General features: G+C 44.1%; 1 protein-coding gene across 7 annotated transcripts in view; it reads left to right on the top strand.

The window, feature by feature from the left end:
• The window catches only part of casz1 (castor zinc finger 1), a 257,144-nt gene that overhangs the window by 208,321 nt on the left and 21,350 nt on the right, over positions 1–27,473 (top strand). For 4 of the 7 annotated variants that reach the window (XM_071371977.1, XM_071371975.1, XM_071371979.1 and 1 more), the window contains 6 exons: positions 9,338–9,931; positions 18,150–19,083; positions 20,629–20,694; positions 22,382–22,468; positions 23,558–23,648; positions 26,449–26,613. In XM_071371977.1, the coding sequence (XP_071228078.1) occupies positions 9,382–9,931; positions 18,150–19,083; positions 20,629–20,694; positions 22,382–22,468; positions 23,558–23,648; positions 26,449–26,613 (1,893 nt within the window). In that variant the 5' untranslated portion in view covers positions 9,338–9,381. The remainder of the gene's footprint in view (positions 1–9,337; positions 9,932–18,149; positions 19,084–20,628; positions 20,695–22,381; positions 22,469–23,557; positions 23,649–26,448; positions 26,614–27,473) is intronic. The other 3 variants (XM_071371980.1, XM_071371976.1, XM_071371978.1) reach the window with 2 other exon arrangements.

Raw genomic sequence — 27,473 nt, 5'->3', positions numbered from 1 at the left:
GTGTCGTGTGTGTGTGTGTGTGTGTGTGTGTGTGTGTGTGTGTGTGTGTGTGTGTGTGTGTGTGTGTGTGTGTGTGTGTGTGTGTGTGTGTGTGTGTGTGTGTGTGTGTGTGTGTGTGTGTGTGTGTGCTTCTGTGTGTGTGCTTCTGTGTGTGTGCGCTTCTGTGTGTGTGCTTCTGTGTGTGTGCGTTTCTGTCTGCGTGCATACGTGTGTATGTGTCTTTGTTTATGTTTGCGGCAGGCTGGCGATACAGGGTGAGTATTGGGTGCATGGCTGGGGGGCTGCAGTGTGATAACAGCCCAGGGGTAGTGCTGCTGTGAAGTCCAAACGGGTCCCTCAAGGTCAGTCCCTAAAAGACATCACGCAACATGCAAGGTCACATCCTAGACTAAAAGCAATAAGTGCTTTATTGATAGAAAAAAGACAGCAAGCAAGCAGATGTGCAACCAACTGATTAATAATAAAATAGATTTGTGAGAGAGCGGTACCGACAGAAAGAGAAAGAGAGAGAGGAAGACCGAGAGACAGGGCGGGAGGGAGAGCTTTGTCCTGTGTGTGTATGTGTGAGTGCATGTGTGTGTGTGTGAGACTGTATGTGCTTGTGCTTTGTTCATTTTGCTCTAAAATAGCATTTAGTAAACTCTGGGTGGTTATTGTATTGACCTGTCGTGTATCTTTGAAGTAAAAGATTGATTCTGCAGTGGAATCTAAACAAGAAAAAAATCTATTTGAATCCAGTGGTTAAAAAAGAACAGAATGTGACAATGTGACACATTAGTGCTCATGGCAGTTTTCCTGGTGCACGACCTTTCCTTTTTAAGGTCATCGCAATGTTTTGCGTAATTTTTTGCTAAGTGAGTGCTGCCTGAAAGGCCATTGGGAGGCACAGACCTTGTGTTTTCCGTTTACACATAGCTTTGTTTGACAAGGGAGACAAATCTCATGGAGTTGTTCCATGTATCTGCCTCTTGGAACAAAAGTGTGTTTTGTGCTGGGCTAACTATTGTTGGATTATGAAAATGAGCTGAGGACAGTAGTGCATACAAGTCATCTCTTTTGCGTCCTTTTATCTTTTATTTTCTCTCACTCCCTCTAACACAGCCTGGCAAACCTGCCTAGTGAGTAACGTTCTTGGCTAGCTGAGTGACTGCCTGAATAAGTGAGTGGCAGATATCAGGTGGTGGGGAAGGCTCAGCCCAACCAACCTGTTTCTTCTACGCCAGGACCCCAGAGGAGAAGAATGCTGGGAAAATTCCATCTGCCCTCCCCCCTCTCTTCCTCTTCCCCCAGAGCAATCACCCTGTGATCCCCCATCCCCGCCTCACCCCCTCAACCCCTCTGGTACAGTACATCCCCTTCATCCACCTATATCCCCTCCTACATAAACTTCTCTCTCTCCTGTCCCCCCTCTCTCCCTCTCTCTCTCCCGCTCTCTTGAATAGTTGGCAATGGCATTGTTTTTAATCATCAGAACCTCCGAAATTATTATTATCGCTTCTGATGCGGCAATTAAAACTTCAGGTCAGAGGCACAACGAGCGGTGATCAGCAGGCGAGCCGAGAAGTTTTAATTAGACGATCAGAACCATTAATGCACAAAAAAAAGGTGTGCGCTGGGAAATTAACGGGAACGTCTTAATCAGGGTTAGTGACTCCGAAGAGGAGTCAAGTGAACAGAGAGCAAAAAACAAATCATTTCCGCACCACTGGGACAAAACTCAATTAAATATGCATGCAGAAAATGGAAATTTGGAGCTTCGGCAGCACTGCACTGTTGGGGAAACTGTGGCAAAATCTCGCGGCGGAGGTCGCAGACCTGCTTATTGTTATTCTTGTGTAATAAAAATTAAAGAGGGGCCAGATGCAGGGGCCAGGTCTGGGTGCTGTGGCGTGTTTGTCCATCAGTGGCTTCTTTCTGCCTGGCTTCCCTGGGCTGCGGCAGCTCACCTTCGGCCGTGCGAAAGGAGAGAGAGAGAGAGAGAGAGAGAGCGGGGGGGAACGCTCTCTTACTGAAAGCTGTAAATTAGCAAAAATAAAAACCAGAGAATTGTTTTTGTGTTAAGGTGCGTGTGTGTTTGTGACTGTGTGTGTGTGTATCGCACAATGCATTCAGACCCCCTCCCCACACCACCCTGGAGAAACAGAGACACAAAAGGCTCACTCAGCCACACACCGGGAGTTCGGGCCTTGTCGATTAATCTGCCTGAGGTTTGCAAAGTTATAACTGGTCTTTTTTTCCCAGGAGCTAAAAAACTGGGTTACATATTGAAAAATAATCCCGAGCTGTTCAGTCTTTTCCCAGGCCAGTTTTGGATTAATTAAGTTCAAATATTACCAAGGTTTTGTCCCTGTGTCAGTCAAGATGTTGGAACCCAGCAGGAACCTACCAAAACTCCTGTGCCAATGTTTGATTATACCTAAGGAGATAAGCTCCAGTTTTACAGGTCATATCTACTCTTCTCAGACGGGTTCTTAAGTATATCCTCCATACAAATGTAAAAGGCAGCATGTAATCCTTTATTTTGCAATACAATACATCGTTGGAGTGAGCCATATTCTTACCTAGACTTCCTATTGACCCTTTATAGAACATTTTAGCTGTATAGTAGTTAGATGTCTTCCAGTACTATAGATAAAAAATAAGCCAACATTTTGGTCTGCTCCCCATGTGTAATGTGTACCCCTCTTGTCTGTGTGGCAGAAAGGGGCAGAGACTTGACCCTGCCATCTCTGTCTCTCTTTCTCTCTCTCTGTCTCCTCTCTTACTCTCTCTGTCTCCTCTGTCTACTCTCTCTGTCTCCTCTCTCTGTCTCTTCTCTCTGTCTCCTCTCTCTGTCTCTTCTCTGTCTCCTCTCTCCTCTCTCTCTCTCTCTCTCTCTCTCTCTCTCTCTCTCTCTCTCTCTCTCTCTCTCTCTCTCTCTCTCTCTCTCTCTCGATCTCTCTCTCTCTCTCTCTCGATCTCTCTCTCCCTCTCTCTCGATCTCTCTCTCCCTCTCTCTCTGTCTCCCCTCTCTCTCTATGTCTCCTCTATCTCTCTCTCTGTCTCTCTATCTCCTCTCTCTCTCTGTCTCCTATCTCTGTCTCTGTCTCTCTGTCTCCTCTCTCTCTCTCTCTCTCACTCCTCTCTCTCTCTGTCTCCTCTCTCTCTCTGTATCCTCTCTCTCTCTTTCTATCTTCTCTCTCTCTCGCTCCCTCTCTCTGTCTCCTCTCTCTCTGTCTCCTCTCTCTCTCTCTTGCGCTCTGGCATCCTTTTTTACAGTCGTTGCACGTACATGCAAATAATGCACTTCCAACAGCGTTATTAGGATTTGAAACACCACTTGATTGGGCATGATATCATTCTGGCACGTAAACAGAGGGGCTCGGCATCAAAAAGACACAACAAGACACGCCGGGGTTCGGAGAGCTCAGTGCCGAGAGTAGATTTGAACGTGAGCCCTGTGTTGCATGTAGTCATCCAGTTCTGAGAAGAAACAGGGCTTACAAATTGCTTTGATGCACATCTTCTTGACTTGAAAAAGAACCCCTGTCCCAGTACAAATAAGTGGATGCGTTCAAAAATAGTTTCTTGACTTTTTCGTCAGGTTTTGGCCTTATACAGTCAGCGTAGCCCCGCTGTCTCAGCCCTGCACAGTTTCCAGTGAAAAATCTTGTCACAGTTACAGTAAACAGTAGGAAACATACGTTTCATTTGGTAGTGCTCCGATTCAACTCTTATTTGTCTTCCCGAGCTCTTAGTGTTTTGTGCGACCGAGGTGTGTGGCTTTGACAATTAGCAGTCTATTCTAAAACAGAGGAGCGATGCATCCAGTCTTGTTTTTCTCCCTGATATTCATTAATGGCTGAGATTGCTTACTGGACTCCTGGGAAGGGGGAGTTGGCCCCAAAGGAAAAAGTTGTTCTTTCATGTAGGTCCCCACTGATTTTATCTCATTGTATGCTGTCATGCACACAAACGACGTGAGGCCAGTGTAACCATAGCAATCCCTGTTGTAAGCAGTGGCAAAAGCTGTTGCGTGTGGACAAGCGTTCTCTACACTGAAAACAGCAAGTTGTACTGTAAAGTCCCCAGGCCACTCCAATCCACAAAGACTCTTAATTTCCAGTTGGATTCCCAATCTCTTCTCGTTGATATTTGGGTCTTGTAATAAAGGTTTCCATATGTATTGTATTAACCGCGTAGTTTTTTATACCATATCTAGTAATTAAAACGTTCAGAAGATTTAGTGTGAAGCCTATTGTGCTTCTCAATCAGTAGCAGTTTACCCCAGGAGTCGAGCTCTATATTGTTGGGGGAAAATGTACATAAATAGTCACTAATGGAAAGAAACAACTCGGCAGGGGTCATTTCCTACAAGGAGCAGGAGATTGCGATGCAAAGGAAATCGGTAGTTAAAGCATGAAATACTGAGCACAGTAAACAGAAAAATGACCTCCACTGCAACGCCCAAATGACCTCAATCTTCCTTCAGGGGGTGTTTCTGAAAAAATACCCGAACATTTATGTCTTCCACTTCCTAATAGTTTTTCCAGCTGATTTTTTCAAAATTGCTGTCCTCTAAAAATGTGACCTTTTCACCCCGGCCCGCAATTGTCTAACACAAAATTGTACAGTAATGCGCCACTGATATACGGCGAGCTCGAGACTGCACATAATTCCACAAGTCATTGTTTCAAATGAGGAAGTCCACAATGTAAATAAAGTAACTGAGAAAGCATGTGTGGTGGGCAGCACTGGGTGTATTGTATACTGGCGAGGTAATATCTGTAAACTCACTCACACTAGGGTTGTGTTCCAAATGGCTCCCTATTCCCTATATAGTGCACTACTTTTGACCAGGAAACTGGTGCCATTTGGGAGGTAGCCACAATGTATCTTCTAATGGAAAAAAATGAAAAAATGATTTTAAGCGCTGTCTGTGATTTACATAATGCCAGCAATGGCTCACGCATAATTGTGCTTGATCTTCGCTTTATGGCCGAGATTAAATGAAGAAGCCTATACTAGCTCTGACTTTGCTGATAAATACTTTATTGAGGGAAAATGTACTTCCTACGACTGTGATATGTGGTTGTCTCACCTAGCTATCTTAAGATGAATGAACTAATTGGAAGTCGCTCTGGATAAGAGCGTCTGCTAAATGACTAAAACGTAAATGTAAATATACCATTTTTTCTTTGTTTCCTCTCCCATAGTAATATCTTATTTTTTCCTCAACAAAAATAGCATTCCCAGTAAAGTACAATGTATTGATAATGATAGTGACAGACTTTTGAGTAAAGAGAAATACAGCTTCAGTATTTGGTACAAAAAATACAACTTAAAGTGGATGACACTGCAGAAGATTTGGCCTTCTCCTCCTTGTTTATGTCAATTGAAACATTGACAACTTTGAAGAGTTGGGCACCAAACTAGCCCTGGTGGTCTTTTTAAAATGGCAGGAAAAAAATCCAAAAGTGATTAAGATGATGGACAGCATATTATTCACTAACGTCTAAACGTTGCCCATGATATAAGTTATTTACAACATGATAAAGATCTGGACTTGATTTTTTTGCCTGGAACATCTGCTCAAGGTGAACTTTGGTGGCTCTTTTCATCAAGTGAAAGGTAACAGTGTGCAGTTTCTGCCCTAAAAAGGCAGCTCTTAATATGGAATGCTGGAGGCAGCTGCACTTGCTTTAGCCGAGGACATGTTTTAAAGATTGCCTGGGTGAAATAATGTCACCCACTCCTACCCCGGACAGTCACTCTGTCACTGTTATTGTTCAGTGGAGCTTCTTTAGAGAAATAGAGATTATACTGTATCTCTCAGTTTACAACGTGTATTTTCACCACGGAAACAATAACAAACAATTTTGGTAAACGTACAGTGCATTCGGAAATCATTCAGACCCCTTTTTCCCCCAAAAAATGTACATTACAGCCTTATTTTAAAATTGATTAAATAGTTTTTTTCCCCTCATGAATCTACACACAATATCCCAAAATGACAAAGCAAAAACGGGTTTATAGAAATTTTTGCAAATGTATTAAAAAGAAACTAAAATATAAAATTCCATAAGTATTCAGACCCTTTACTTTGTTGAAGCACCTTTGGCAGAGATTACAGCTTCGAGTCTTCATGGGTATGACGCTACAAGCTTGGCACGCCTGTATTTGGGGAGTTTCTCCTATTCTTCTCTGCAGGTCCTCTCAAGCTCTGTCAGATAGGATGGGAAGCGTCGCTGCACAGCTATTTTCAGGTCTCTCCAGAGATGTTGTTTCTCATGGTCTGAGTCCTTTAGGTGCCTTTTGGCAAACTCCAAGCGGGCTGTCATGTGCCCTTTACTGAGGAATGGCTTCCGTCTGGCCACTCTACCATAAAGGCCTTATTGGTAGAGTGCTGCAGAGAATGTTGTCCTTCTGGAAGTTTCTCCCATCTCCACAGAGGAACTCTGTAGCTCTGTCAGAGTGACCATCGGGTTATTGGTCACCTCCCTTACCAAGGCCCTTCTGCCCCGATTGCTCAGTTTGGCCGGGCGGCCAGCTCTAGGAAGAGTCTTGGTGGTTCCAAACTTCTGCCACTGTGTTCTTGGGGACCTTCAATGCTGCAGACATTTTTTGGTACCCTTCCCCAGATCTGTGCCTCGACACAATCCTGTCTCTGAGCTCTACGGACAATTGCTTCGACCTCATGGCTTGGTTTTTGCTCTGAGATGCACTGTCAACTGTGGCACCTTAAATAGACAGGAGTGTGTCTTTCCAAATCATGTCCAATAAATTTAATTTAGCACAGGTGGACTCCAATCAAGTTGTAGAAACATCTCAAGGATGATTATTGGAAACTTGATGCACCTGAGCTGAATTTCGAGTCTCAGAGCAAAGGGTCTGAATACTTATGTAAAAAAAAATCTAAACATTTTTAAAAACCTGTTTTTCTTTGTCATTATGGGTTATTGTGTGTAGATTGATGAGGAAAAACATAAATTTAATCAATTTTAGAATAAGGCTGTAACATAACAAAATGTGGAAAAAGTCAAGGGGTCTGAATACTTTCCGAATGCACTGTATATTTGAGTGGACGAGAGTATTTTCAACATACTTGTTGTCATGTTGTCTATGAATTCACCTGCAGAATGAAAAAAATTACAGCCAACAACACAAAGCCACAGGCAGCAGCAGTGCAGCCTACTGAGAGCAGAGGAGAGGACCACTATAACAGGACCTCTACACCAGGCGGTGTCAGAGAAAGGTCCTAAAATTTGTAAAAGACTCCAGCTACCCAAGTCATAGAATGCTCTCTCTGCTACCACACGGCAAGCGGGACCGGAGAACCAAGTCTGAAGGCTCCTTAACAGCTTTTACCTCCAAGCCATAAGACTGCATAACAGTTAATCAAATGGCTACCCGGACTATTTGCATTGACCCACTATTTTACACTGCTGCTAATAGCTGTTTATTATTTACATTTACATTTACATTTAAGTCATTTAGCAGACGCTCTTATCCAGAGCGACTTACAAATTGGTGCATTCACCTTATGATATCCAGTGGAACAACCACTTTACAATAGTGCATCTAACTCTTTTAAGGGGGGGGGGTTAGAAGGATTACTTTATCCTATCCTAGGTATTCCTTAAAGAGGTGGGGTTTCAGGTGTCTCCGGAAGGTGGTGATTGACTCCGCTGACCTGGCGTCGTGAGGGAGTTTGTTCCACCATTGGGGTGCCAGAGCAGCGAACAGTTTTGACTGGGCTGAGCGGGAACTGTACTTCCTCAGAGGTAGGGAGGCGAGCAGGCCAGAGGTGGATGAACGCAGTGCCCTTGTTTGGGTGTAGGGCCTGATCAGAGCCTGAAGGTACGGAGGTGCCGTTCCCCTCACAGCTCCGTAGGCAAGCACCATGGTCTTGTAGCGGATGCGAGCTTCAACTGGAAGCCAGTGGAGAGAGCGGAGGAGCGGGGTGACGTGAGAGAACTTGGGAAAGTTGAACACCAGACGGGCTGCGGCGTTCTGGATGAGTTGTAGGGGTTTAATGGCACAGGCAGGGAGCCCAGCCAACAGCGAGTTGCAGTAATCCAGACGGGAGATGACAAGTGCCTGGATTAGGACCTGCGCCGCTTCCTGCGTGAGGCAGGGTCGTACTCTGCGAATGTTGTAGAGCATGAACCTACAGGAACGGGTCACCGCCTTGATGTTAGTTGAGAACGACAGGGTGTTGTCCAGGATCACGCCAAGGTTCTTAGCACTCTGGGAGGAGGACACAACGACAACAACGATTATTATCATATTATTATATTATTATCTATGCATAGTCACTTTACCCCTACCTACATGTTCATATCACCTCAATGACCTCGACTAACCTGTATCCCCGCACGTTGACTTGGTACCGGTACCCCCTGTATATAGCCTCATTATTGTTATTTTATTGTAACTTTTTTTAAACTTTAGTTTATTTAATTTAATTTAATTTAATTAGATTTTCTTTGAAAATATTTTCTTACTTAAAAAATAAAATCTGCATTGTTGGTTAAGGACTTGTAAGTAAGTATTTCACAGTAAGGTGTTGTATTCGGCGCATTTAAAATTTGATTTGAAAAGAGAAGAGAAGAGCAAAAGAGGAGGTTAGAGTTTGCTGGCTAGCTGGCTTACTTCTGCTAAAACTACTAGGAGGGCTGGAAGGAAAGCATGGACTCTGTTTCTACCCCTTGCCTGTCAGGGTTAAAACTAAGCAGCCCCCCACTCATTGGCAGAACCACAGCCTCTTTAGGTAAAGGGGAAGATTGGAAGATAACATTTCAGGAGGGTCTCTACAGAGCTGTCATGTGAAGGATTATGTAGCTTGTGTATTGGCTGCTTGTAGTACCTTAGGGGGTCCGATACTGATCTGGATGTGGTTTTCCTATTCAGCTCTCAGAGAGTTTTTTCCTTCTTTTTTCTGCAGCGGCTAATACGTTAAAACTCTGACTAAACTGACTGTCAGTGGTTTGGCTAACATATGCCCACTGTACGTATGTATCTATCTCTTTGTCCCTGCAGTCTTGTGATTGCTGTTATTATTTTAAAAAAGGCACTGCTTTGGGGCTATTTATAGAAGCTGTTAGACTGTTTTTTCCATGGTGAAGCTCAAATAATCACGTGAATGACACTTGATCGATGGCCCTTTGTTGATGAAGAGAGCTGGCCTACAGCTCTCATCTGATAAACGTGTTCATTGAGGGAAATGATGATGACATTTGAATAACATAAAATATAATTCCATGGTAGAAGGTTTGATAATAACATATGGTGGTTCTTAAACATGTGAATTGACATTCAACCATTTTCCTTTCTCTCTTTTCTTTTTCTCCAACAGCTGAAAGGACTTTATGCACTGAAAAGACCTCAGGAAAATCCAACATGGCCGGCAAAAGGAAAGGTGGCCTAAAACTCAACGCAATCTGTGCCAAGCTGAGCCGTCAGGTGGTGTACGACGGCAGCTCCCAGCATGCTGAGGGAGACCACAGCGTGGCGGAGAACAGCGAGCGCGGGAGCTCCCATTATGACGACAGCGGCGAGCGATTCGAGACCAACTTCCCCGAGGGCCTGAGTCTCGGCCAGAGCCTCGAAGAGGACCAGAAACGGCGCAAGGCCATTGAAAAGTGGGTCAACGGGGAGTATGGGGATGAACCACCACCCTCTGCCCTGGACTGTGGGGAGGAACAGCAGCAACCGCAGGGACTCAAGCCCAACAATGGCGAGGACGGACCCCCCGAGGGTGTGTACATGGTACAGCCCAAGGGCTGCAGTGACGAGGAGGACAACGCGCTTGATGAGCCCGAACCCATGTTCGACTCCCGGGACGGCAGTTACCACGACGACAAGGACTCGGAAGACGGGCCTCAAAAGGACGTCTACATGCCGTTGATAAGTGAGCCCCCGAGTCGCCAAACATCTTTCTCCTCTCCAGGTACAAGGCCCTCTTTCTTTTCTCGTTGTTCTGTTCTTTTCTCGTCACGCCTCTCGATGAATTCTGTTCTCGCTTTAACTGCCCTTCAAACCTTCCATTCCTTTCACTAAAGTGTTAAGGAGCCAATACATAGTAGGTGGGGGACATAGCCACATCCAGGACCTGTCCTAAACCTGTCCCTGGAAAGAGAGACTGTGAGGTTACAATGAGATTTCATGGGTTGCACTTTTCATCACAATATTGTTTTGAACATTCGTTTTAGGACTGATGCCTAACTGAGTGTTCTACCCAATGCATTGTCAAATAGCGCTGATGAATATTTCATCAAAAGTGCTTTACAGAGGCTTGGAAACATGTTGATATTTCAAAATGACTAAGTAGGAAAACCTTTTGTCATCATTGTGATGTTGCCAGATTGACTATAGAAACAGTATAACTTAAGCTAGCTAGATAATATTGAAAGAACAGCACTGAATTTTAACTAGCTAACGTTAACATTGGTAGCTATTTTTGACAAACTTTGCTAGCTAATGACAACATTGCTGACGACATCATAATGATGGAAAAATTGCTTCCTACTAATTACTTGTCTACTTTAGCAATGTAATCTTATTTTCAAGCCACTAGAGTGTAAATTAGATCTCTTTCAGAAAGACTGGGCATTAGTCATCAGTCGGGCATCAATATGGCTGCGGCGTCTGTAGAACTTTGATAACAATGGCAACGACGCGACCGAGGGACAGAGGTGCATGCCATGAATAGCCAGTGACGGTAATACTCCACAGACAGATGGAACTGACTAACAGGCTATTGGGAAAACAGGAACCTGTGTTTGTGTGTGTGTGTGTGTGTGTGTGTGGTTACAGTAAGTGAAACAAGAAATTCATCCAGTATTTGGAGTAGGCTTACACTGCCTGTTCACTCTGTAGGCCAAAAGAGTTTGGCAGTCCAAGGATAAGCTTCATATTACACCCAGTTTTAGATTTTTCCCTAAGCTCACTAAACTTAGTCACTGCCCAATCCCACTATTACATACAGTGGTAGCCTAGTCTGCCTTGAAGGAGAATAGGTCTCCATCGTTGCTGAGGAACGATTAGCTCTTAGCACTTGAATCCAGATAATCGGTTGTCAAATAAAGTCTGAAATAGAATAAGAACCTATTTCTTGCAATCTCCATTGAATCACAGTTGAGGGTACATTATTGTTCATGAACTTAACATTTGATGAAAGCAGATATTCTGTAAGTGTATTTGCTTTAATTAATTTATTCATCAATTGATTTGCTGTGCATTAGTGGCTTACAGCAACATCCTATTAAATGATCTGTCTCTTTTTACATGATGTTCCTCTGGTAGCACTGAGGGACAATCAAATAGTTAAGGTGGCATATACCTTAACGGTGTGGTCTTGATGTGGCAACAGCAATGTGTTAACTGCACAAACAATCTCCAGAGAATGCACCGTTTACAGACTTGAACTTGGAAACCAGAAGGAGACACATTGCTATCTGAGAGACTGGGCTATATAACTACAGTAGAATTCAAAACACAGAGCAGTAAAAAAAAAAGAGAGAAAAAAAAGACAGAGACAGAGAAAAGATTAGTTTCACAGATAACCACAAAATAAGTGACAGAACAAGACACAGTTGGAGTCGTGTTGTTGTCGTGTGGTACAAAACAGGTTTTGTTTAGGTCTGTTTTCTGCTTGCTCACCTCACTTTTCACAGACATTTTTTTGGTCTTTCATCTCGTGTTTCAGTGTCATGTACATATGCTGCAGAAGGTTTTTTTCGTATTATTATTCTTTCCTTTTTTGTTTACACCGGTGGAGCAGCAGTGGCTGTGGCCTGTCAGAGAAGTGGGGCCAAGGGCTTCTCAGAAAAATATTTTTTTCCGGCAAATGCAGGGGCTTTGTGGTTTTAATTAGTCATTTTGTGTTTATTTGGTGCTTGTAAAAAATAAAAAACTGTCTGTAAATGTGTGTTTGTGTTGTGAAACAAGCTTACACCTTTCCCTCCGTTGGGTCCCTGCTACTTTACATCTCACAACAAAGGCAAACTGTTTGAAGACTGTGGAGAGAGCATCCTGCATTAGTAGCAACTCTTGTCTTTGGTTTTTTGTGTTTTTTTTGCATTGCTCTTTGTTGATTGTAACTAGGCCATCTATATTGCCATGTTTCTGTGGCGCTCACAATTAAAACATTTTCCCCCCCTCTCGCCGCTGTCTTTCAAAGGCTGATGCGGAGCGCGCATAATTATGCATATAAACATAGTGGCTTAATTATCTCTCACAACATCAGTGACAATGTAATTAACAAACATTGCAAGATCAATGAGAGAAACTGCGACCTTCAAAACATTTAACTCCTCACATCGAGGCACCGTGTGGATTTCCTATCAGTGCAAAACCCCAGAATACTTTTCCGAGATCATTTAGATGTTGCATTATTAGGCCCCTCATAAGCTATTCAGTGAAAACAACTGAATAAAAACGATGAAGGCAATGACAAAGATGCTCATCGAATCAAACACAACTGACCATGACTTCCAATTGCACTGCTATGTTCTGTGTCAAAGGTTATGGATCATTTTCAAAACATTCTATTCTATTTATTTTCTATTTATTTATTTCAAAATAGCAAGCATGTTAACTTGCAAGAATTTGAGGAATCATTCTGCAACTCATTAGTTTCTCAGTCATCCCAGACATTTGATTCCACTTAAACAAAATGCTCAATTCAACAAACCTACAATGCACTGTCACTTCACCCAGACGAGAGCTCAGTAAAATCAAACTTTTTTTTTTTTATAACAGTCAACATTGTCTAAGTTGTCACATTAAAGCTCATGAAAGCGATTTTTCCTCAGGCCAGAGGTGCCAATACCATCATTCCATGTAAGGACTTGGGACATCAGCTCAACACAAAGAACTCTAGAGTTCAGGTGATTTTGAAAGACAATGATTGACCGAACGATTAGCATTGGAAATGTCCTGCTCTAAAACCCTAGGTGTATTTAAAGTGAGATTATAGGCCGTATATAGTCTCAACAGCAAGCTGAAGCCTTATCATCTCCAACACCTCACTTTACTCTATCTTTGACCCTCAGAAGACATGGTGGCACGCTGATATCCGTGTTTGGTCAGCAAAAAGGTGATATAATGCCCATTTGTTGTCACATCAGGGGAGGAGGGAAATGTGGTCCTATATTGCCTCAAACACAGACAAGGTCCTGGGTCTGTGTCACGTGTTGCAATTTGCCAGGCATGAAGTGCAGAGATTACACCCACTTCTTTTAATACTCTCCAATGACACCACAGTGAGAGAGGGGGAGAGGAAAGAAGAGAGGGAGTGGAAAAAAAGAGAGAAAGCACAGTAGCAGCAAGGGCCAATCTCACCTTAACCTGTAAGCCCTGGTCTCCCTCACAGGCATTCGCATGACATCATTAAGAGGGTGCGAGATAAGGCTGGAGAATAAAACTCATTTACATGGTGTTTCACAAAGGTTATCTGCTGTCGGTTCCAGGCGTAATCCTTTCAGTTCAAGTCCAATTATTGGCCTGCCATTGATAGCCCGTCACGTGGTCTGAGAGCGGAATATTGTGACTCGGCTAATTTTAAGAATAACAACTTCTATAAAAAACCAACAACAATAACTTACATTATAAACCTACTAGTGCTAACACTGCAACGCTTACTACCACTACTGCTATCTGCTAACTACTTAAGCAATAAGGCAAGAGAACTCAGGGATTATCGTGAGTTATACCACAGCATTGTTGAGTACTTGTTTCTGTTTGGCTAGAAGGGCATTCTAGAATGGACATTAAAACCAGATAACGTGACAGTTGGAAAATATATCGGGACACCTTGAAATCATGACGCAATATGCGCCTACACATGCAGACCGTACTTGCTACAAAGTTACAGAAAGCTAAACAACTAAGTTTATTTCTCCCAAATGTTGTGCACATTTTTTTTTACATCCCTGTTAGTGAGCATTTCTCCTTTGCCAAGATAATCTATCCACCTGACATGTGGCGTATCAAGAAGCTGATTACTCAGCATGATCATGCAGTGCTTGAGGCGTCACTACGGACCCGGTTTCGATCCCAGGCTTTGTCACATCCGCCCGTGACCGGGAGTCCCATAGTGTGGAGCACAATTGGCCCAGTGTCGTCCGGGTTAGGGGAGGGTTTGGCCGGGGGGTGCTTTACTTGGCTCATCACGCTCTAGTGACTCCTTGTGGCGGGCCGGGTGCCTGCAGGCTGACTTTGGGCGTATGACTCGACCTCCGCCTCTCCCGAGGCCTTTGGGGAGTTGGAGCGATGAGACAAGATAGCGGTGGGTTTCTGGTATGGGCAGGCATAAGCTACGGACAATGAACACAATTGCATTTTATCGATGGCAATTTGAATGCACAGAGTTACCGTGATGAGATCCTGAGGCCCATTGTCATGCCATTCATCCGCCGCCATAACCTCATGTTTCAGCATGATAATGCACAGCCCTATGTCGCACGGATCTATACACAAATCTTGGACGCTGACAATGTCCCACTTCTTCCATGGCCTGCATACTCACCAGACATGTCACCCATTGAGCATGCTCTGGATCAACGCTCTGCTCTGGATCAACGTATATGACAGCGTGTTCCAGTTCCTGCCAATATCCAGCAACTTCGCACAGCCATTGAAGAGGAGTGTGACAACATTCCACAGGCCACAATCAACAGCCTGATCAACTCTATGTGAAGGAGATGTGTCACGCTGCATGAGGCAAATGGTGGTCACACCAGATACTGACTGGTTTACTGCTTCACACCCCTACTTTTTTTTAAGGTATCTGTGACCAACAGATGCATATCTGTATTCCCAGTCATGTCAAATCCATAGATTAGGGCCTAATGAATGTATTTCAATTGCCTGATTTCCTTATATGAACTGTAACTCTGTAAAATCTTTGAAATTATTGCATGTTGCATTTATATTTTTGTTCCGTATATATACTACAACCACTGCGAAACAATGATAATAGAAGTACTACCTTAGTATTAATAATACAATTACAAATTAATAGTATAGATCATTCATGACAATCATACTTTTTTGATTTAGAGGGTTTTTTAAAGTACATGAAGTCTGAAAATAGGATTGGTTTCTCCCCCGAAAAAGTTAGGATTGTGCAAGTGTAAGGTTAAATGTATTTGTCATCATAATAATAATAAAATAAAAATGATAATAAAAGATCACTTTTAGAATCAAGGCTGGGAATAGCAATAGTAGGGTAAGTGCTAAAAATAAGTTTACGTATTAGGACTATGAGAAAGACAATCTGAAGAAATGTGTTTTAAGCCCCATTTTAAAAGCTCTGATTGATGGAACGGCTCTCAGGCGGCCATGGAAATGCAATGAAATGCCTACCCAGAATATTGCTTACCTCACAATAATAGTAGTAAATGAAAAAGATGCATTACAACAAGAAATTAACATCAATAAATACGCATACAAGACATCAAATATTTAAGATACAGTGCAGTGCAACCATAATATAATTAGCTGTTTAGCAGACTCACCACTTGGGGGTCAAAGCTGTCCTTTAACTTGGGGTTAAAAGCGGTCCCCAGCTGAACATTTTGTCATTGAAACTTTTTGACCCATATACTACTATTCCTGGAACCAGTGGAATGTCTTGTCCCTTTCTTCGCAGATGTGAAGACGGTCCTATCATTAGCGCTATATGATATGACCTGAGGCGGCCTGGCTAACCATGCTAGACGTCATGACCCTGCTACAGTAGAAGCCCATGGATGTAGAGTACAGTAAACACTCCCATGACTAAACCACACACTAATGTCAAGGTGTATCTTAGGACAACAAATTTGGTACATGTCTGTATAAGTAGATAATGATATGATCATGTATTTAGCAGACACTTTTGTCCAAAGCGACTTACAGTAGTTAGTTTATACGTTTTTATATTGGTGATCCCAGCAGGAAACCAACCAGGATCTTGGATCTACCAACTGAGCCAACAGAATTACAGATATTATATTTTTAGTATGGAGGTCCTTCTGAATTGAGAAGTAGGTGAAAGTCAACGGGCTGCTTGATAAACTCAGATAAATCTAGTGCCCATTAATAAAGTACTATCTCATCTATGTTATCTTATCTAGCTCACTCAGTCGTCAAACACGAATGTACAAACATGCTGAATTGATCAGATGATATGTGACAAAACAGGCAGGAATTTCCTCTCAAATACAAATACCTGATCCATTTCTCTTAAATTTTTCATGCCCTTTCGATCCGCCAGATCCCCTTTCATACCAATGTGCCACAGAGAGCAGTAACCCCGGCGACGCTGATGGAAATTTGGGGATTATTTTACACTCCGTGAAGGAGATGTGAAAAGGCATGTGGGGGAGAGGCGACCGATTTAGCAATAACACAGAAATCCGAGACGAGAGCTGAAATCTTTTTGTATTAATTACCAGGACGGCGGCTGGTATTACCGCTGGCCCCGCCTTGTGTATGTGCGTTAGCGATGAAAAAAGCAATCAAATAAATTAAGAAAAGGTCTGGAGGAGCGGGGTCCTGGGCCCGTGGCCAGAATGGAACCAAGAATGCCAAAAGTTTTACATGACACCTAAGTGAAGTTGTCATCTGGAGCGTAGTGGCTGTGTTCATGATATCTTATCTGACATCCAAACTGACACCAGGCAAGATTTTTGGAATAGATCTGGATCAGTAAACACTACTGTTAAGAAAGGAAAAGCTGAATGCCCAAGGGTTTCCTCCTCTCTGTATCCTCTCTCTCTCTCTCTCTCTCTCTCTCTCTCTCTCTCTCTCTCTCTCTCTCTCTCTCTCTCTCTCTCTCTCTCTCTCTCTCTCTCTCTCTCTCTCTCTCTGTGTCATGCTCTCCCTTTCTCAGACGCACGCACACACATATACATACACTCTCTCAATCTCTTTCTCATACGCACACACACACACACACACTACTGCTAGTGGCGTGTCTTAATAAGGGATAGCTATGCAGTGCTCTTTCTTCCCCCTCTTTTTTTCAAGCACATTTTTTTCCTCCCTTTCCCCCAACTTGCTGACCTCTTGCGCTAACCTGGATGAAAGTTAATGAGCCAGAATTAATCTCCACATAATGCAATTAAACTATACATTTACTACATGTCCCCATGTCCTTGGGGAGGTTGTACAATTTAATGGACTCTTCAAATAAAAAAAGTGACGTTTCAGTTCACAAATATGTAAAAGCTTCCGTAGATAGAGACGTGATGGACTTGAAATAATGTTTTTAACTAAAGGGAACACGTTTTTGGAATGTTGTCATAATCAGAAGGCTCATTGGTAAGGTCTTTCACTGAGAAAAATGAAACAGTGTAACCTATTTCAAATTCTCAAGCATTCAACAATATACAAGAGATTAAATGGCATCTTCTCTTTCCATGACATAGACTGACAAGTAAATCCAGGTGAAAGCTATGATCCCTTATTGATGTCACTTGTTAAATCCACTTCAATCAATGTAGATGAAGGGGAGGAGACAGGTTAAAGAAGGATTTTTAAGCCTTGAGACAATTGAGACATGGATTGTGTATGTGTGTCATTCAGAGGGTGAATGGACAAGACAAAAGATTCAAGGGCCTTTGAACAGGGTATGGTAGTAGGTGCCAGGCACACCAGTTTGAGTGTGTCAAGAACCGCAACGCTGCTTGTTCCCATGTGTATCAAGAATGGTCCACCACCCAAAGGACATCCAGCCAACTTGACAGAACTGTGGGAAGCAGTGGAGTCAACATGGGAGTGCTTTTGACACTTTGCAGTCCATTCCCTGACGAATAGAGGCTGTTCTGAGGGGCAAACTCAATTTGAAGAAGTTCTGTACAATTGGTGTATATCTAAAGTGTTAGGTGAGGAAAGTAGTACAGGTAATTTCCCAGTCAGAAGACTGACTGGGGAAGTCCCATGGAATGTTTTGGTTCATTTCCATTACGTTCGGCATAAAATGACTGACAAAGAATCAGCCCTTTTCAGCTTTGTACAATGCTTTTGCTTCCCCTTTCTTGGTTTTATGATTTTTGGATAGAAGAATCTATTGACAGTCAATAGAACATGACACTTAGACAAAGAGGTCATCCAAAAACAGTGTATCACATATCTTACCTAAGGGCTCTGTTCTCTCTGCTCCTCCCTGTTCTGTGCAGGAGAGGCATCCACTCTGCGAGACTACGCAGCCAACACAATGAACGAGTTCCTGGGCATGTTCGGCTACGACGACCAGCAGGTGAGGGACGAGCTGGCCAAGAAGATCAGCTTCGAGAAGCTCAAAGCCGCTACCTCAGGCTCCGACCCATCCTCCCTGAGCAGTGAGGAGGCCACGCGGCGAGCCCGCTTTTCCAAGTATGAGGAGTACATCCGCAAGCTGAAGGCTGGTGAGACCCTGCCCTGGCCCATCCACACCAACCCCAAACAAGAGGACCTCAACTCCAAGCTGGCCCAGGAGAAGAATGCCCTGCTCCAGGCCCAGATGGCCGCCTCTGGGGGGTGCCATTCCGGGGCTGAGGGCCAGATTTATCACTCCAGCCTGGACCACAAGCAGGGGCAAGGGCAGGGGCACAACCTTGGGCACAATCCCCCACCAACCAACCCCACCTCCCACCTCCAGAACATGGCCTCCCGAGCCTCCAAGTATGACTTCTTCATCCAGAAGCTGAAGATGGGTGAAAGCCTGCGGAGCCAGCAGAACGGCAATGCTTACAAGAAGCCATCCAAGTACGACCTGGAGAACGTCCGGTACCTGCACCTCTTCAAGCCCGGCGACGGGAACACTGACATGGGGGGCGCCATCGCCTATAAAACGGGGAAGGTGGGCCGCCCGTCCAAGTACGACATCAAGAACATCCAGAAGCTGATGCCGGGGAGGCCCGAGTCCTCGCTGATGCCCAGCGTTCTGCCTGCCACGCCTGGGAACCCGGGGACACCAGTGGCCGCCACCTCGGCCTCATCCGCTGGGGCCACGGGCCCCCCAGGACTCATCATGGATCAGACAGGCCACTTGGGCTTCAACACCTCCGACTACATGAAGTCTAGCTTCTCCAAGACCGACTCCATCACCACAGGCACTGTGTCCTCTGTCAAGTAAGAACCTCTTCAGATGACTTGAATGACACTTTAGCTGAACGACACCACATAGGTACAGAAGATCTGCATGAGAAACATGCTAAGCTTTTCTCACACAGCAATATTAATGTGTGTACTGTATACATGCTTATATATTACGCGTTTATTCAAGTCATACATTTTCTTGAATGAGTTGTGAGATCCCAGTAGTGAAAATTGGCCGCTCATGACAAAAATAGTCCAAGGAAATAATGAAAATCTCTCACCAAAGTCTGTCATTGCACCAAAAGTTGCCTATGCAAACCTCCCTGAATTATTAAATCAAATAATCCGTCAACTGAATCCCCCCGATATTTAGCTTGTGTTTTGAAATGATTCCAGGTTTTAATATTGTAGAATTCTCCTAAATTGTCTCTGTGGGACACCTGGGAGATAATGGGCGTCTCACATACACTTAACTGCCACTGCAAGTCAGTTAGCCTAACGCAAAGGTAATTGCCACCTCCACAACAGCCGATGCGAATGTAGTGTGAAATAGCGCATGGTGCCAATAGATCCACGACGTGATGAGTAGCGAAGGCCCATGAAGTGTTTACCTGCTGGGCGCTCTCTTCGGAGACTGATTTAGCACAGTCATCGCAAAGTGACTGACTTCCTCCTTTGGCTGGGGTGGAACAACTGTCCCTTTAATTACTTTGGAGCTGTGACTAACTTACCAGAGAGTCACAGGGCCTAGGCTGAACACTAAAAGAAACTACATGGTCAATCCGACGTCTGAGGTGACCGTACAGCGTTGAGTGCGATGCAGCCGACATAGACTTCAGGGCTTTCATATTTCTTGCACTTAGCAGAGCAGAGCAATTGGGAAAGAAGTTGTCAGGAAGTGAGTTTGTGTTAATACAGGACGTACCGCCCCCACCTACCATCAACCAATCATGTCAATGTGGAGCTATACGGAGCCCTCCGCATTGTTAGTGCTAGCAAACGAGGGGGTTTGGGAAGCTAGCCCTGGTTAGCGCTAGCAAAAAAGTGGGTCCCTCTCAAGGCAGGTCACATTTCAGTAGGAACCATGCAATGTTTAAACCTAATGTGTTCCTGATGATTGGACTCAGTTCATTCATCTCCCCCCAGTCTAGTCCTATTGGTTCTACCCAACTTGTCACTAGCTGAACCAATGCCTTCTGTTCCATCGAACCCTGTCTTCTCCTTCTGTTTGAACTCAGTCCTCCTGATGAGACATGACAACAGCCTTTGGAGGCAGGGTCCTTAGGGACCTTTAGAAAAGATTTTGCCTTTCCCCATGATCTAGATTTGCATATGAGCACTCTCCAAAATAGCGCTTTTCCACTGCCTTTTGCCTTTCATTGTTGGAAAGCCATGCAAAAGTGTGTTCATACCTTCCTGATTCAAACCCACGTGAAAACCGCTGTCGCGTCACAGAAAATGTATATTGATTGCGGTCGTTTGAAACAGATTCTAGGTAAATATTGTGTCAGTTGTTTTTATTAACAGTGCGCCCAATACCCCATTAATCCTGTCTCTTTTTGTGTTTGCTTGTATTAGGAACGGCCTACCACCTGAGAAACCTGTCACAGAGGACGTCAACCTGTACCAGAAATATATCGCCAGGTATGCAAATCCTCCCTCCGGTGAAACAACTGTTGTCCCGGACGTGAGACAAAGCTTTTTATTAACTGATGGCGTATTTTACACAGTGATGAAACTAGATGTGTAAAATAGTGGTGGAGGTCAAGTTCTGTGCTGCAAAGTGAGGGAAATAGTAAGAGGCCGAGTTTATGGACTGAAAGGAAGTGGAATTCTGTTAGGAGGAACGAGGCATGAGATGGTTTCTATGGTGGTGAGAGGTGTGCTGACAAGATGGTTGTACTTACTCTGTTTGAGGTCGAGAATTTCTTACAAAGTTAGTAGTTCGAGCGTACTGTGCGGCGGTGTATGTAACAAATATAGAGTGAAACTGTTGGTTACATGGCTGCATGGTCTCTGAATTGTCCTCTTTATCACTCACAAAACACGGAGGCAAAACATTGCAAGGTAATCTCATATTTCAATAGACAACACAGTATCCCATTCTCCAGTCATTTTGAACTACACACTAGAAAGGTGATTGTCACTTGTTTATTTCTTCACTTCACTAAAAAGAAAGGAAAAGCACTGTTTCAAAAGCCCAAAGTGGCTTTGGCGTTAATGATTACTTCTCCAAACCGTAACATGAAGGGCACAAATCAAAAGCACTGTCACTGACACACACATTTTCATCATGCACACACACACACACACACACACACACACACACACACACACACACACACACACACACACACACACACACACACACACACACACACACACACACACACACACACACACACAAAAACCTTCCTTGGACTGATTACATTTTGCAGATTTAATTAAGGAATTTTTAATGAGGCTTCTGCTGGCACTGCCAAGAACTGTTTTGATATTTGCGCTGCATAATGCATAAAATTTGTCTAAACATCTCGGTAGTTGATGCACGGGGAGGCTGCAGATAAGCCCAGATACAGTTTCAATTTCCGTGTTGGGGAGAGAGAGCGAAAAAAAGAAAGGGAAGAGGAGGGAGGAAAAAAGACAGAAAAGGAGGACTCATAAAAAGGGCAAATGTAGACTGGGGGGAGGGGGGTAGAGGTAGGGGGAGGTTCATCTCTCTGGAGCCACAACTAATGAGCGCACATTTATGCTAAAAACCCAGCTTTGTAAATGTTGTTGACTCCCACCTTCCACCCCCCTCCCCCTCACCAACCAAGGGGGGAAAAGTTATTTATCTCCTTGCCGCGCACCAGTTTGATGTTTTAAAGAGCTTCCCTGGTAGTGTTTAGTCGCAGTTTTCCCTCTTTAAATGCTTTCATGCACCCACTATTGCCGCGGCACTTTGATCTGCGTTGACTCTATTGTAACGGGAGATGTGCCACAATCTCTGTATCGTTGTGATATTAATATTTAATCTGCAGCTGAATAGCAGCGGCCCATTAGGCCCCCTGACGCGGCAAGTGGGAATTGTCCATAGGCAAAGTGATACAGCTGGGCAATGAGCAGAGGGGTGGGCCACAGTCCCAGGGGGGCTGTGTGTGCGTGTGTGTACGTGAGCGTGTGCGTGTGTCCGAATACGTGTGTACATGCACAGTCCATAGAGGAGTAGGGCTGAGAAAAGCACCGATGGTGGGAGAGTTGGTTGGTGTGTGTGTGTGTGTGTGTGTGTGTGTGTGTGTGTAATGTACTCTACTGTTAGCTCCATTTCTGTTTTTTTTTTTTTCTAAAGAAGCCGTCAAACCTTCCCGAAGCCCCTACCACCACCACCACCACCACCATACCCTGAGCCCCCCACCACACCACCAACTTTTAAAAGGTAGTGGATTTGCCGTTCAATTAGCCTAATGAACTCCGCAAAGTGATCTGTAAATGCAGCCCTAGGATAATCCTACAGGCTACAGGCAACAACAACAAAAAACAGAGAGAGCGAGAAAGAGAAGTAGAAAGAAAGAGAACGAGTGAGAGAGAGAGCAGATGGTACTCTTGGCAGTGGCAGTCCAAATGTTTATTTGTGTGTTTTCAGTCGTAATTGGAGGTTTTTTAACAGTCATCAGTAAACGCGCAAGGAAATGGTGCCCACTCTTTTACCTGGAGAAGTCTTTACCAAGTCAGACTCTTACAGTCAAGAGGAGGAGGAAGGGGACGGGAGGGGGCGGCAGTAGCGTGTAGATCCACTCAAGCCTCTCAGCAGAACCTAACCTTCCTTTGATTAAAGCAAGCGCCGTTAACCTGAGAGAGAACTCCACAACATTGATTTGGCAAGGTTTAAAAGGCAAATGAGGGGAATCATGCGTGGGGTTTACAGTTTAATAAGTGTCTGTGTACCGGCTGCTTTTGAAATAAACGGAGCTAATTTGAGTCGAAATTGGTGTGACAGGCGAGTCAATTGTGGCGGTGTGTGGAAAACAGACGTATTTGCGTGACGAGATGAGTTGTTTTGGAGGTATGGTTAGGATTAGGAGGTAGTTGTCTGTGAGGTGATTGGATTTCCTTTTGGTAGTGACAGACACCTTGAATGTTAAAGGGGGGAAATTTGGGTTAGGTTAAGTTTCGGGAATAGAAACAGGTGTTTCCCTTCATGAAGGTGATGTTTTTGTCCATTTGCTCACTAATCGCCAGAAGAAAAGGAAGGATGCACCCAAGATAATTAGGGAGGGAGTTTATATTCAGACAATACTATCATTGCAAAATAGCATGCATGCTTTTATACCACAATAACATAATTTTTCAGCCCCTTTTTTGTGAAGATAACTTCTGCTCTATGACTGTCTTCTAAGAAGACGCATTGGAGTGTCCACAGCTTTTACACCTGTACCTTGATTAGTCATGACAAAATCACTCAGTGTAAAGTCCACATGGCCCGTGATGTAACTCTGTACCCTTTTTTTTGTCACTTGACTTCCAGGTTCTCGGGGAGCCAGCACTGCGGACATGTGCATTGTGCCTACCAATACAGGGAGCATTACCACTGCATGGACACGGAGTGCAACTACCAGGTGAGTAGCTGTGTGCTGAACACCCCATACGTTATACATTTTAGGACACCCCTACAGTACTATGACAAAAGTCCCTTGCTATGACAAGTTTTGTGAGAATGTCCTACAATGTACACCATACACCCTGGTGAACAACTCTAAGGTGTACATTTTAGGACATTCCTATGACTTAAGACCCTACTCCCTCTGATAAAAGTCCCCACTCCCTATGACAAATGTCCCCACTCCCGATGACAAAAGTCCCTATTACTTATACAAGGTTTTGTAATGTTGACCTAAAATGAACACTGTACACCCCCTATTTAGGTGGCCTAGTCAGACACATGTTTGCCTTGTTTCCCCATCTCCCACAAATTGCAGGCTTCCCCTCTCTCTAGTCTAGGCCTTGCCTCGTGTCACCATGACAAACGAGATAACAGCAGCAGAGGTAATGCTGTACTCTTAACAGCCATGGTTCAGTGCCTCCAAATGTACTGCGCTGTGCTGTACTCTACTCTACATCCCCTACTGTCTCAACTTCAGCTAGTGAGAACCCATAGAGACGGTGTCGCTGGGTGATTCAGAGACGTCTCTATAACTCAGTGTCCCGTTCACAAATATGGGGAAGTGTATGAGCACAGAGTTTGAATCCTCTTCCGTGTCTTCCTGACCTCTTGACGGGGAAAACTAAGGGTTCTAGGATATACAGAGATGAATAATATGTCATCACTTCATCTCTGCTCATGCCCAACAAAGGCATGCACAGATGAAACGTTGTTGACGTGTGTCCGCCGAACAGGTTATGACTGCTGGCACTCGTCCAATTGAGAGCAAAGGCTTTTTTTCTCTCCCTAAGCTGATTCCGTGCACAGTTGGTCTTTGACAATTGGCCTTTTATCCTGGGTTAATTGTAAATATGCTTGAAATATGGTTCCTTTTCGATGTGTTTTTTTAAAATTTTCCTGGAGACATCTGCCGTTGCTCTGGGTCTGCTTTTAATCCCCTTTCACGTTATTAATCTTGTCCCGGTCCCAAGAGTTGTCATGTACGGCACAGGGAGGGAGGAAAAAAGTGTTAAGGAGATCAGAATACAGGCCTGTGTGTTTGCCTTAGCATATGGTCTAAAAGAGTTAGACAAACACACGTGTATTTGTCAAAGACGTCAGATCCTCACGCAACTTGAGCGGTATGTTTTTCCGTCTTTCTGTCCGCTTTTCCGAATGAAGGCATCTGTAGCTCTAATCACAAAGCATAACCTCTAGACTTTTCACAAGTCATGCTTTCACTGTTAGACAGGATGGATACTTGGCTGAATATAATGGAGAGAAAAAAGGTTTTGAAATTATTTCAAGTCGTCCTTTAGAATTTTCGTTGGGGTTATCAGGTCAAGTCCCCATCTGTCATTGACTTGAAGTGCAGAGTTCAAAATCTAGACATTTGGGTGTATATATCCGGCAAAAACGGCCTAGCTAAGATAAGCACCTCCTTTGGTAGTGATAATTCATGAAATGTTACATGACACACTCCTGGAATATTATCCTGCTGCCAGGCTCAGTGGCATTCTCCTTTCATGGGCCTGTGTGTGCATCCTCTACAGTGATGGGAATCCTAAAATACATGGTGCATGTCAAGTGGCTTCCAGCTCCCAGACTCCAACTGAAAAGAGGCTCTTCTACCCTAGTCAGCTATCACCAGGCTTATTTTGGCTTCCATAACGGATCAAACGCAGTGGGACGTCCGCAGCTCAACTTCTCATCTCGTCCTCATTTACTGCCAAAGATAATCATTTCCAGAATGAAAAATGTTTCTATGGAAAATCAATAGATCAGTTATTAGTGACAAATCCTCAGCCAGAATGATACAGTACTACTGTAAGTTACAGGGTTACAGAAGAAAAAACGTCAGGGGTGGGAAATGGGTCAAGAACTAAGGAATGGCAACCAGCTGCCATTCATTTGGGCCTTGGTGATACAAATGCTTGACACACCAGGAATTACCATACTTTGTAGAAGCAATTGTATGTGTTTTAGAATGATTGAATTACATTTTCCCCCTGATCTATCTCTCTACTGTACATAAATATGGATATAAGTAGCTCCAGAGTCATTGATTCAGGCTTCTCTAGTTACAGTTCCTGTAACATCAGCTTAAGCCCAATTACTGCAGATTTGGTTGCTCTAGGTCTCTCCAGAGTCCCTTTTCTGTTTTTCTTCTCCGCTCCTCAGTGTAGGAGGCTTTTTAATTTTGAGGAGGGTATCGTAGCATATTCCCTCCTTATTACAGCCAAAGCCGGTGCGAAAACTGCACTGTTAATGCTTTAATTAAAAATGGAATCATATCTCGGTGAGGGAATTGAAAGGGAAAACGTTTTTTGGTTAGCTTGTTTGTTTGTTTGTTTTGTTGTCAATTTTTTTCCTCCAGTTGCACATCTGAGAAACCATCTGCACGGAACATAATTTTGCCAAAGCCAGGAACATCGGAACTGTGATCTTGCATGTCAAGTGATCCATCTTAATTTAAAAAACGGAGGAAATGGAAAATAATAGAGATACGAGCCGAAGACTTTCCACTTCTTAAATATGTCTTTGTTGCTACCTATCAGTGCCACATACATAGCCATGGACATATAGAGGCCATGTATGTAAATATGAATGAAGTCCTTAGAGAGTCTGGCCCTCTCCATTACAACACACACAGCCTCATCTCCTACTTTGCAAGTTGGCTCCTGCGCTTTGCAGCTGTTTCCAGAGCAATAGTGACTTGATTTTGTGACTATTTAAATAAACACCAATCTGTTGCCGTGCGTTTTGTCCCTTGGCAGAGGTTCACCAGCAAGCAAGACGTGATCAGGCACTACAATATGCACAAGAAGAGGGACAACTCCCTACAGCATGGCTTCATGCGCTTCAGCCCACTGGATGACTGTAGCGTCTACTACCATGGCTGCCACCTCAACGGGAAGAGCACCCACTACCACTGCATGCAGGTAAACACACATGCACACATACACTCATACACACACACCAAACACACACGCACACTCGAAAGATACGCTGCTTGCTTAGCCAGTACTACTTCCTCCTGATTCGGCTTCCACTGAGGCTGGAACCCAGGACTTCTGCTTTGCTAGAACACGTGACCGCCCTCCTGAAGACTCTTACCAGTCGGCACCACGCAAAAAGCTAGCTATTCGCTTGCGCTAGTGGTGACATTTCAGGCTGAGGAGTAAGTTTCACACATCCCAATGTGCTACATTCACCCCTCAAACTTACTCAACAGCGACCCCAGCATTGAGCTGAGCACAACTGTACATCCGGGTCACGGCATCAACTATAAAGGACGTCACACTGCTTGCTTAGCCAATACCACTTCCTCCTGATTCGGCTCACAACGAGGTTCGAAACCAGGACCTCTGCTTTGCTAGCACATGTGACCGCCCTCATGAAGCGTCTTACCAGTCGGCGTTACGCAAAAAGCTAGCTATTCGCTGGCGCAAGTGGGGACACTTCAGGCTCAGGAGTAAGTTTCACACATCCCAATGTGCTACACATATACACACTCTTGTTTCACACACCAGTACGGTATGCACACACACACGCACACACACGGCACTCCGCCACACACATTACAGACCCATGACCATTGTCACCTATGGAGATCTGAGGCTTCTTGTGAAATGGGATTTTGCAGAGTCATGCATAATTCATTGATGTTGCATTCCAGAGCCACACACCACAGTACCGGATATACGGTACATACTGGAGTCATTTTCTAGAATTGGCTAGCTATACAGATTCAGTGTGTCTCTCCTTTAAAGGGATAGTTCACCCAAATCTACCAGAAGCC

This window comes from Salvelinus alpinus, chromosome 28 (assembly GCF_045679555.1).
Source record: "Salvelinus alpinus chromosome 28, SLU_Salpinus.1, whole genome shotgun sequence".
NCBI lineage: Eukaryota > Metazoa > Chordata > Actinopteri > Salmoniformes > Salmonidae > Salvelinus > Salvelinus alpinus.
This window is presented reverse-complemented; position numbering and strand designations above follow the sequence as displayed.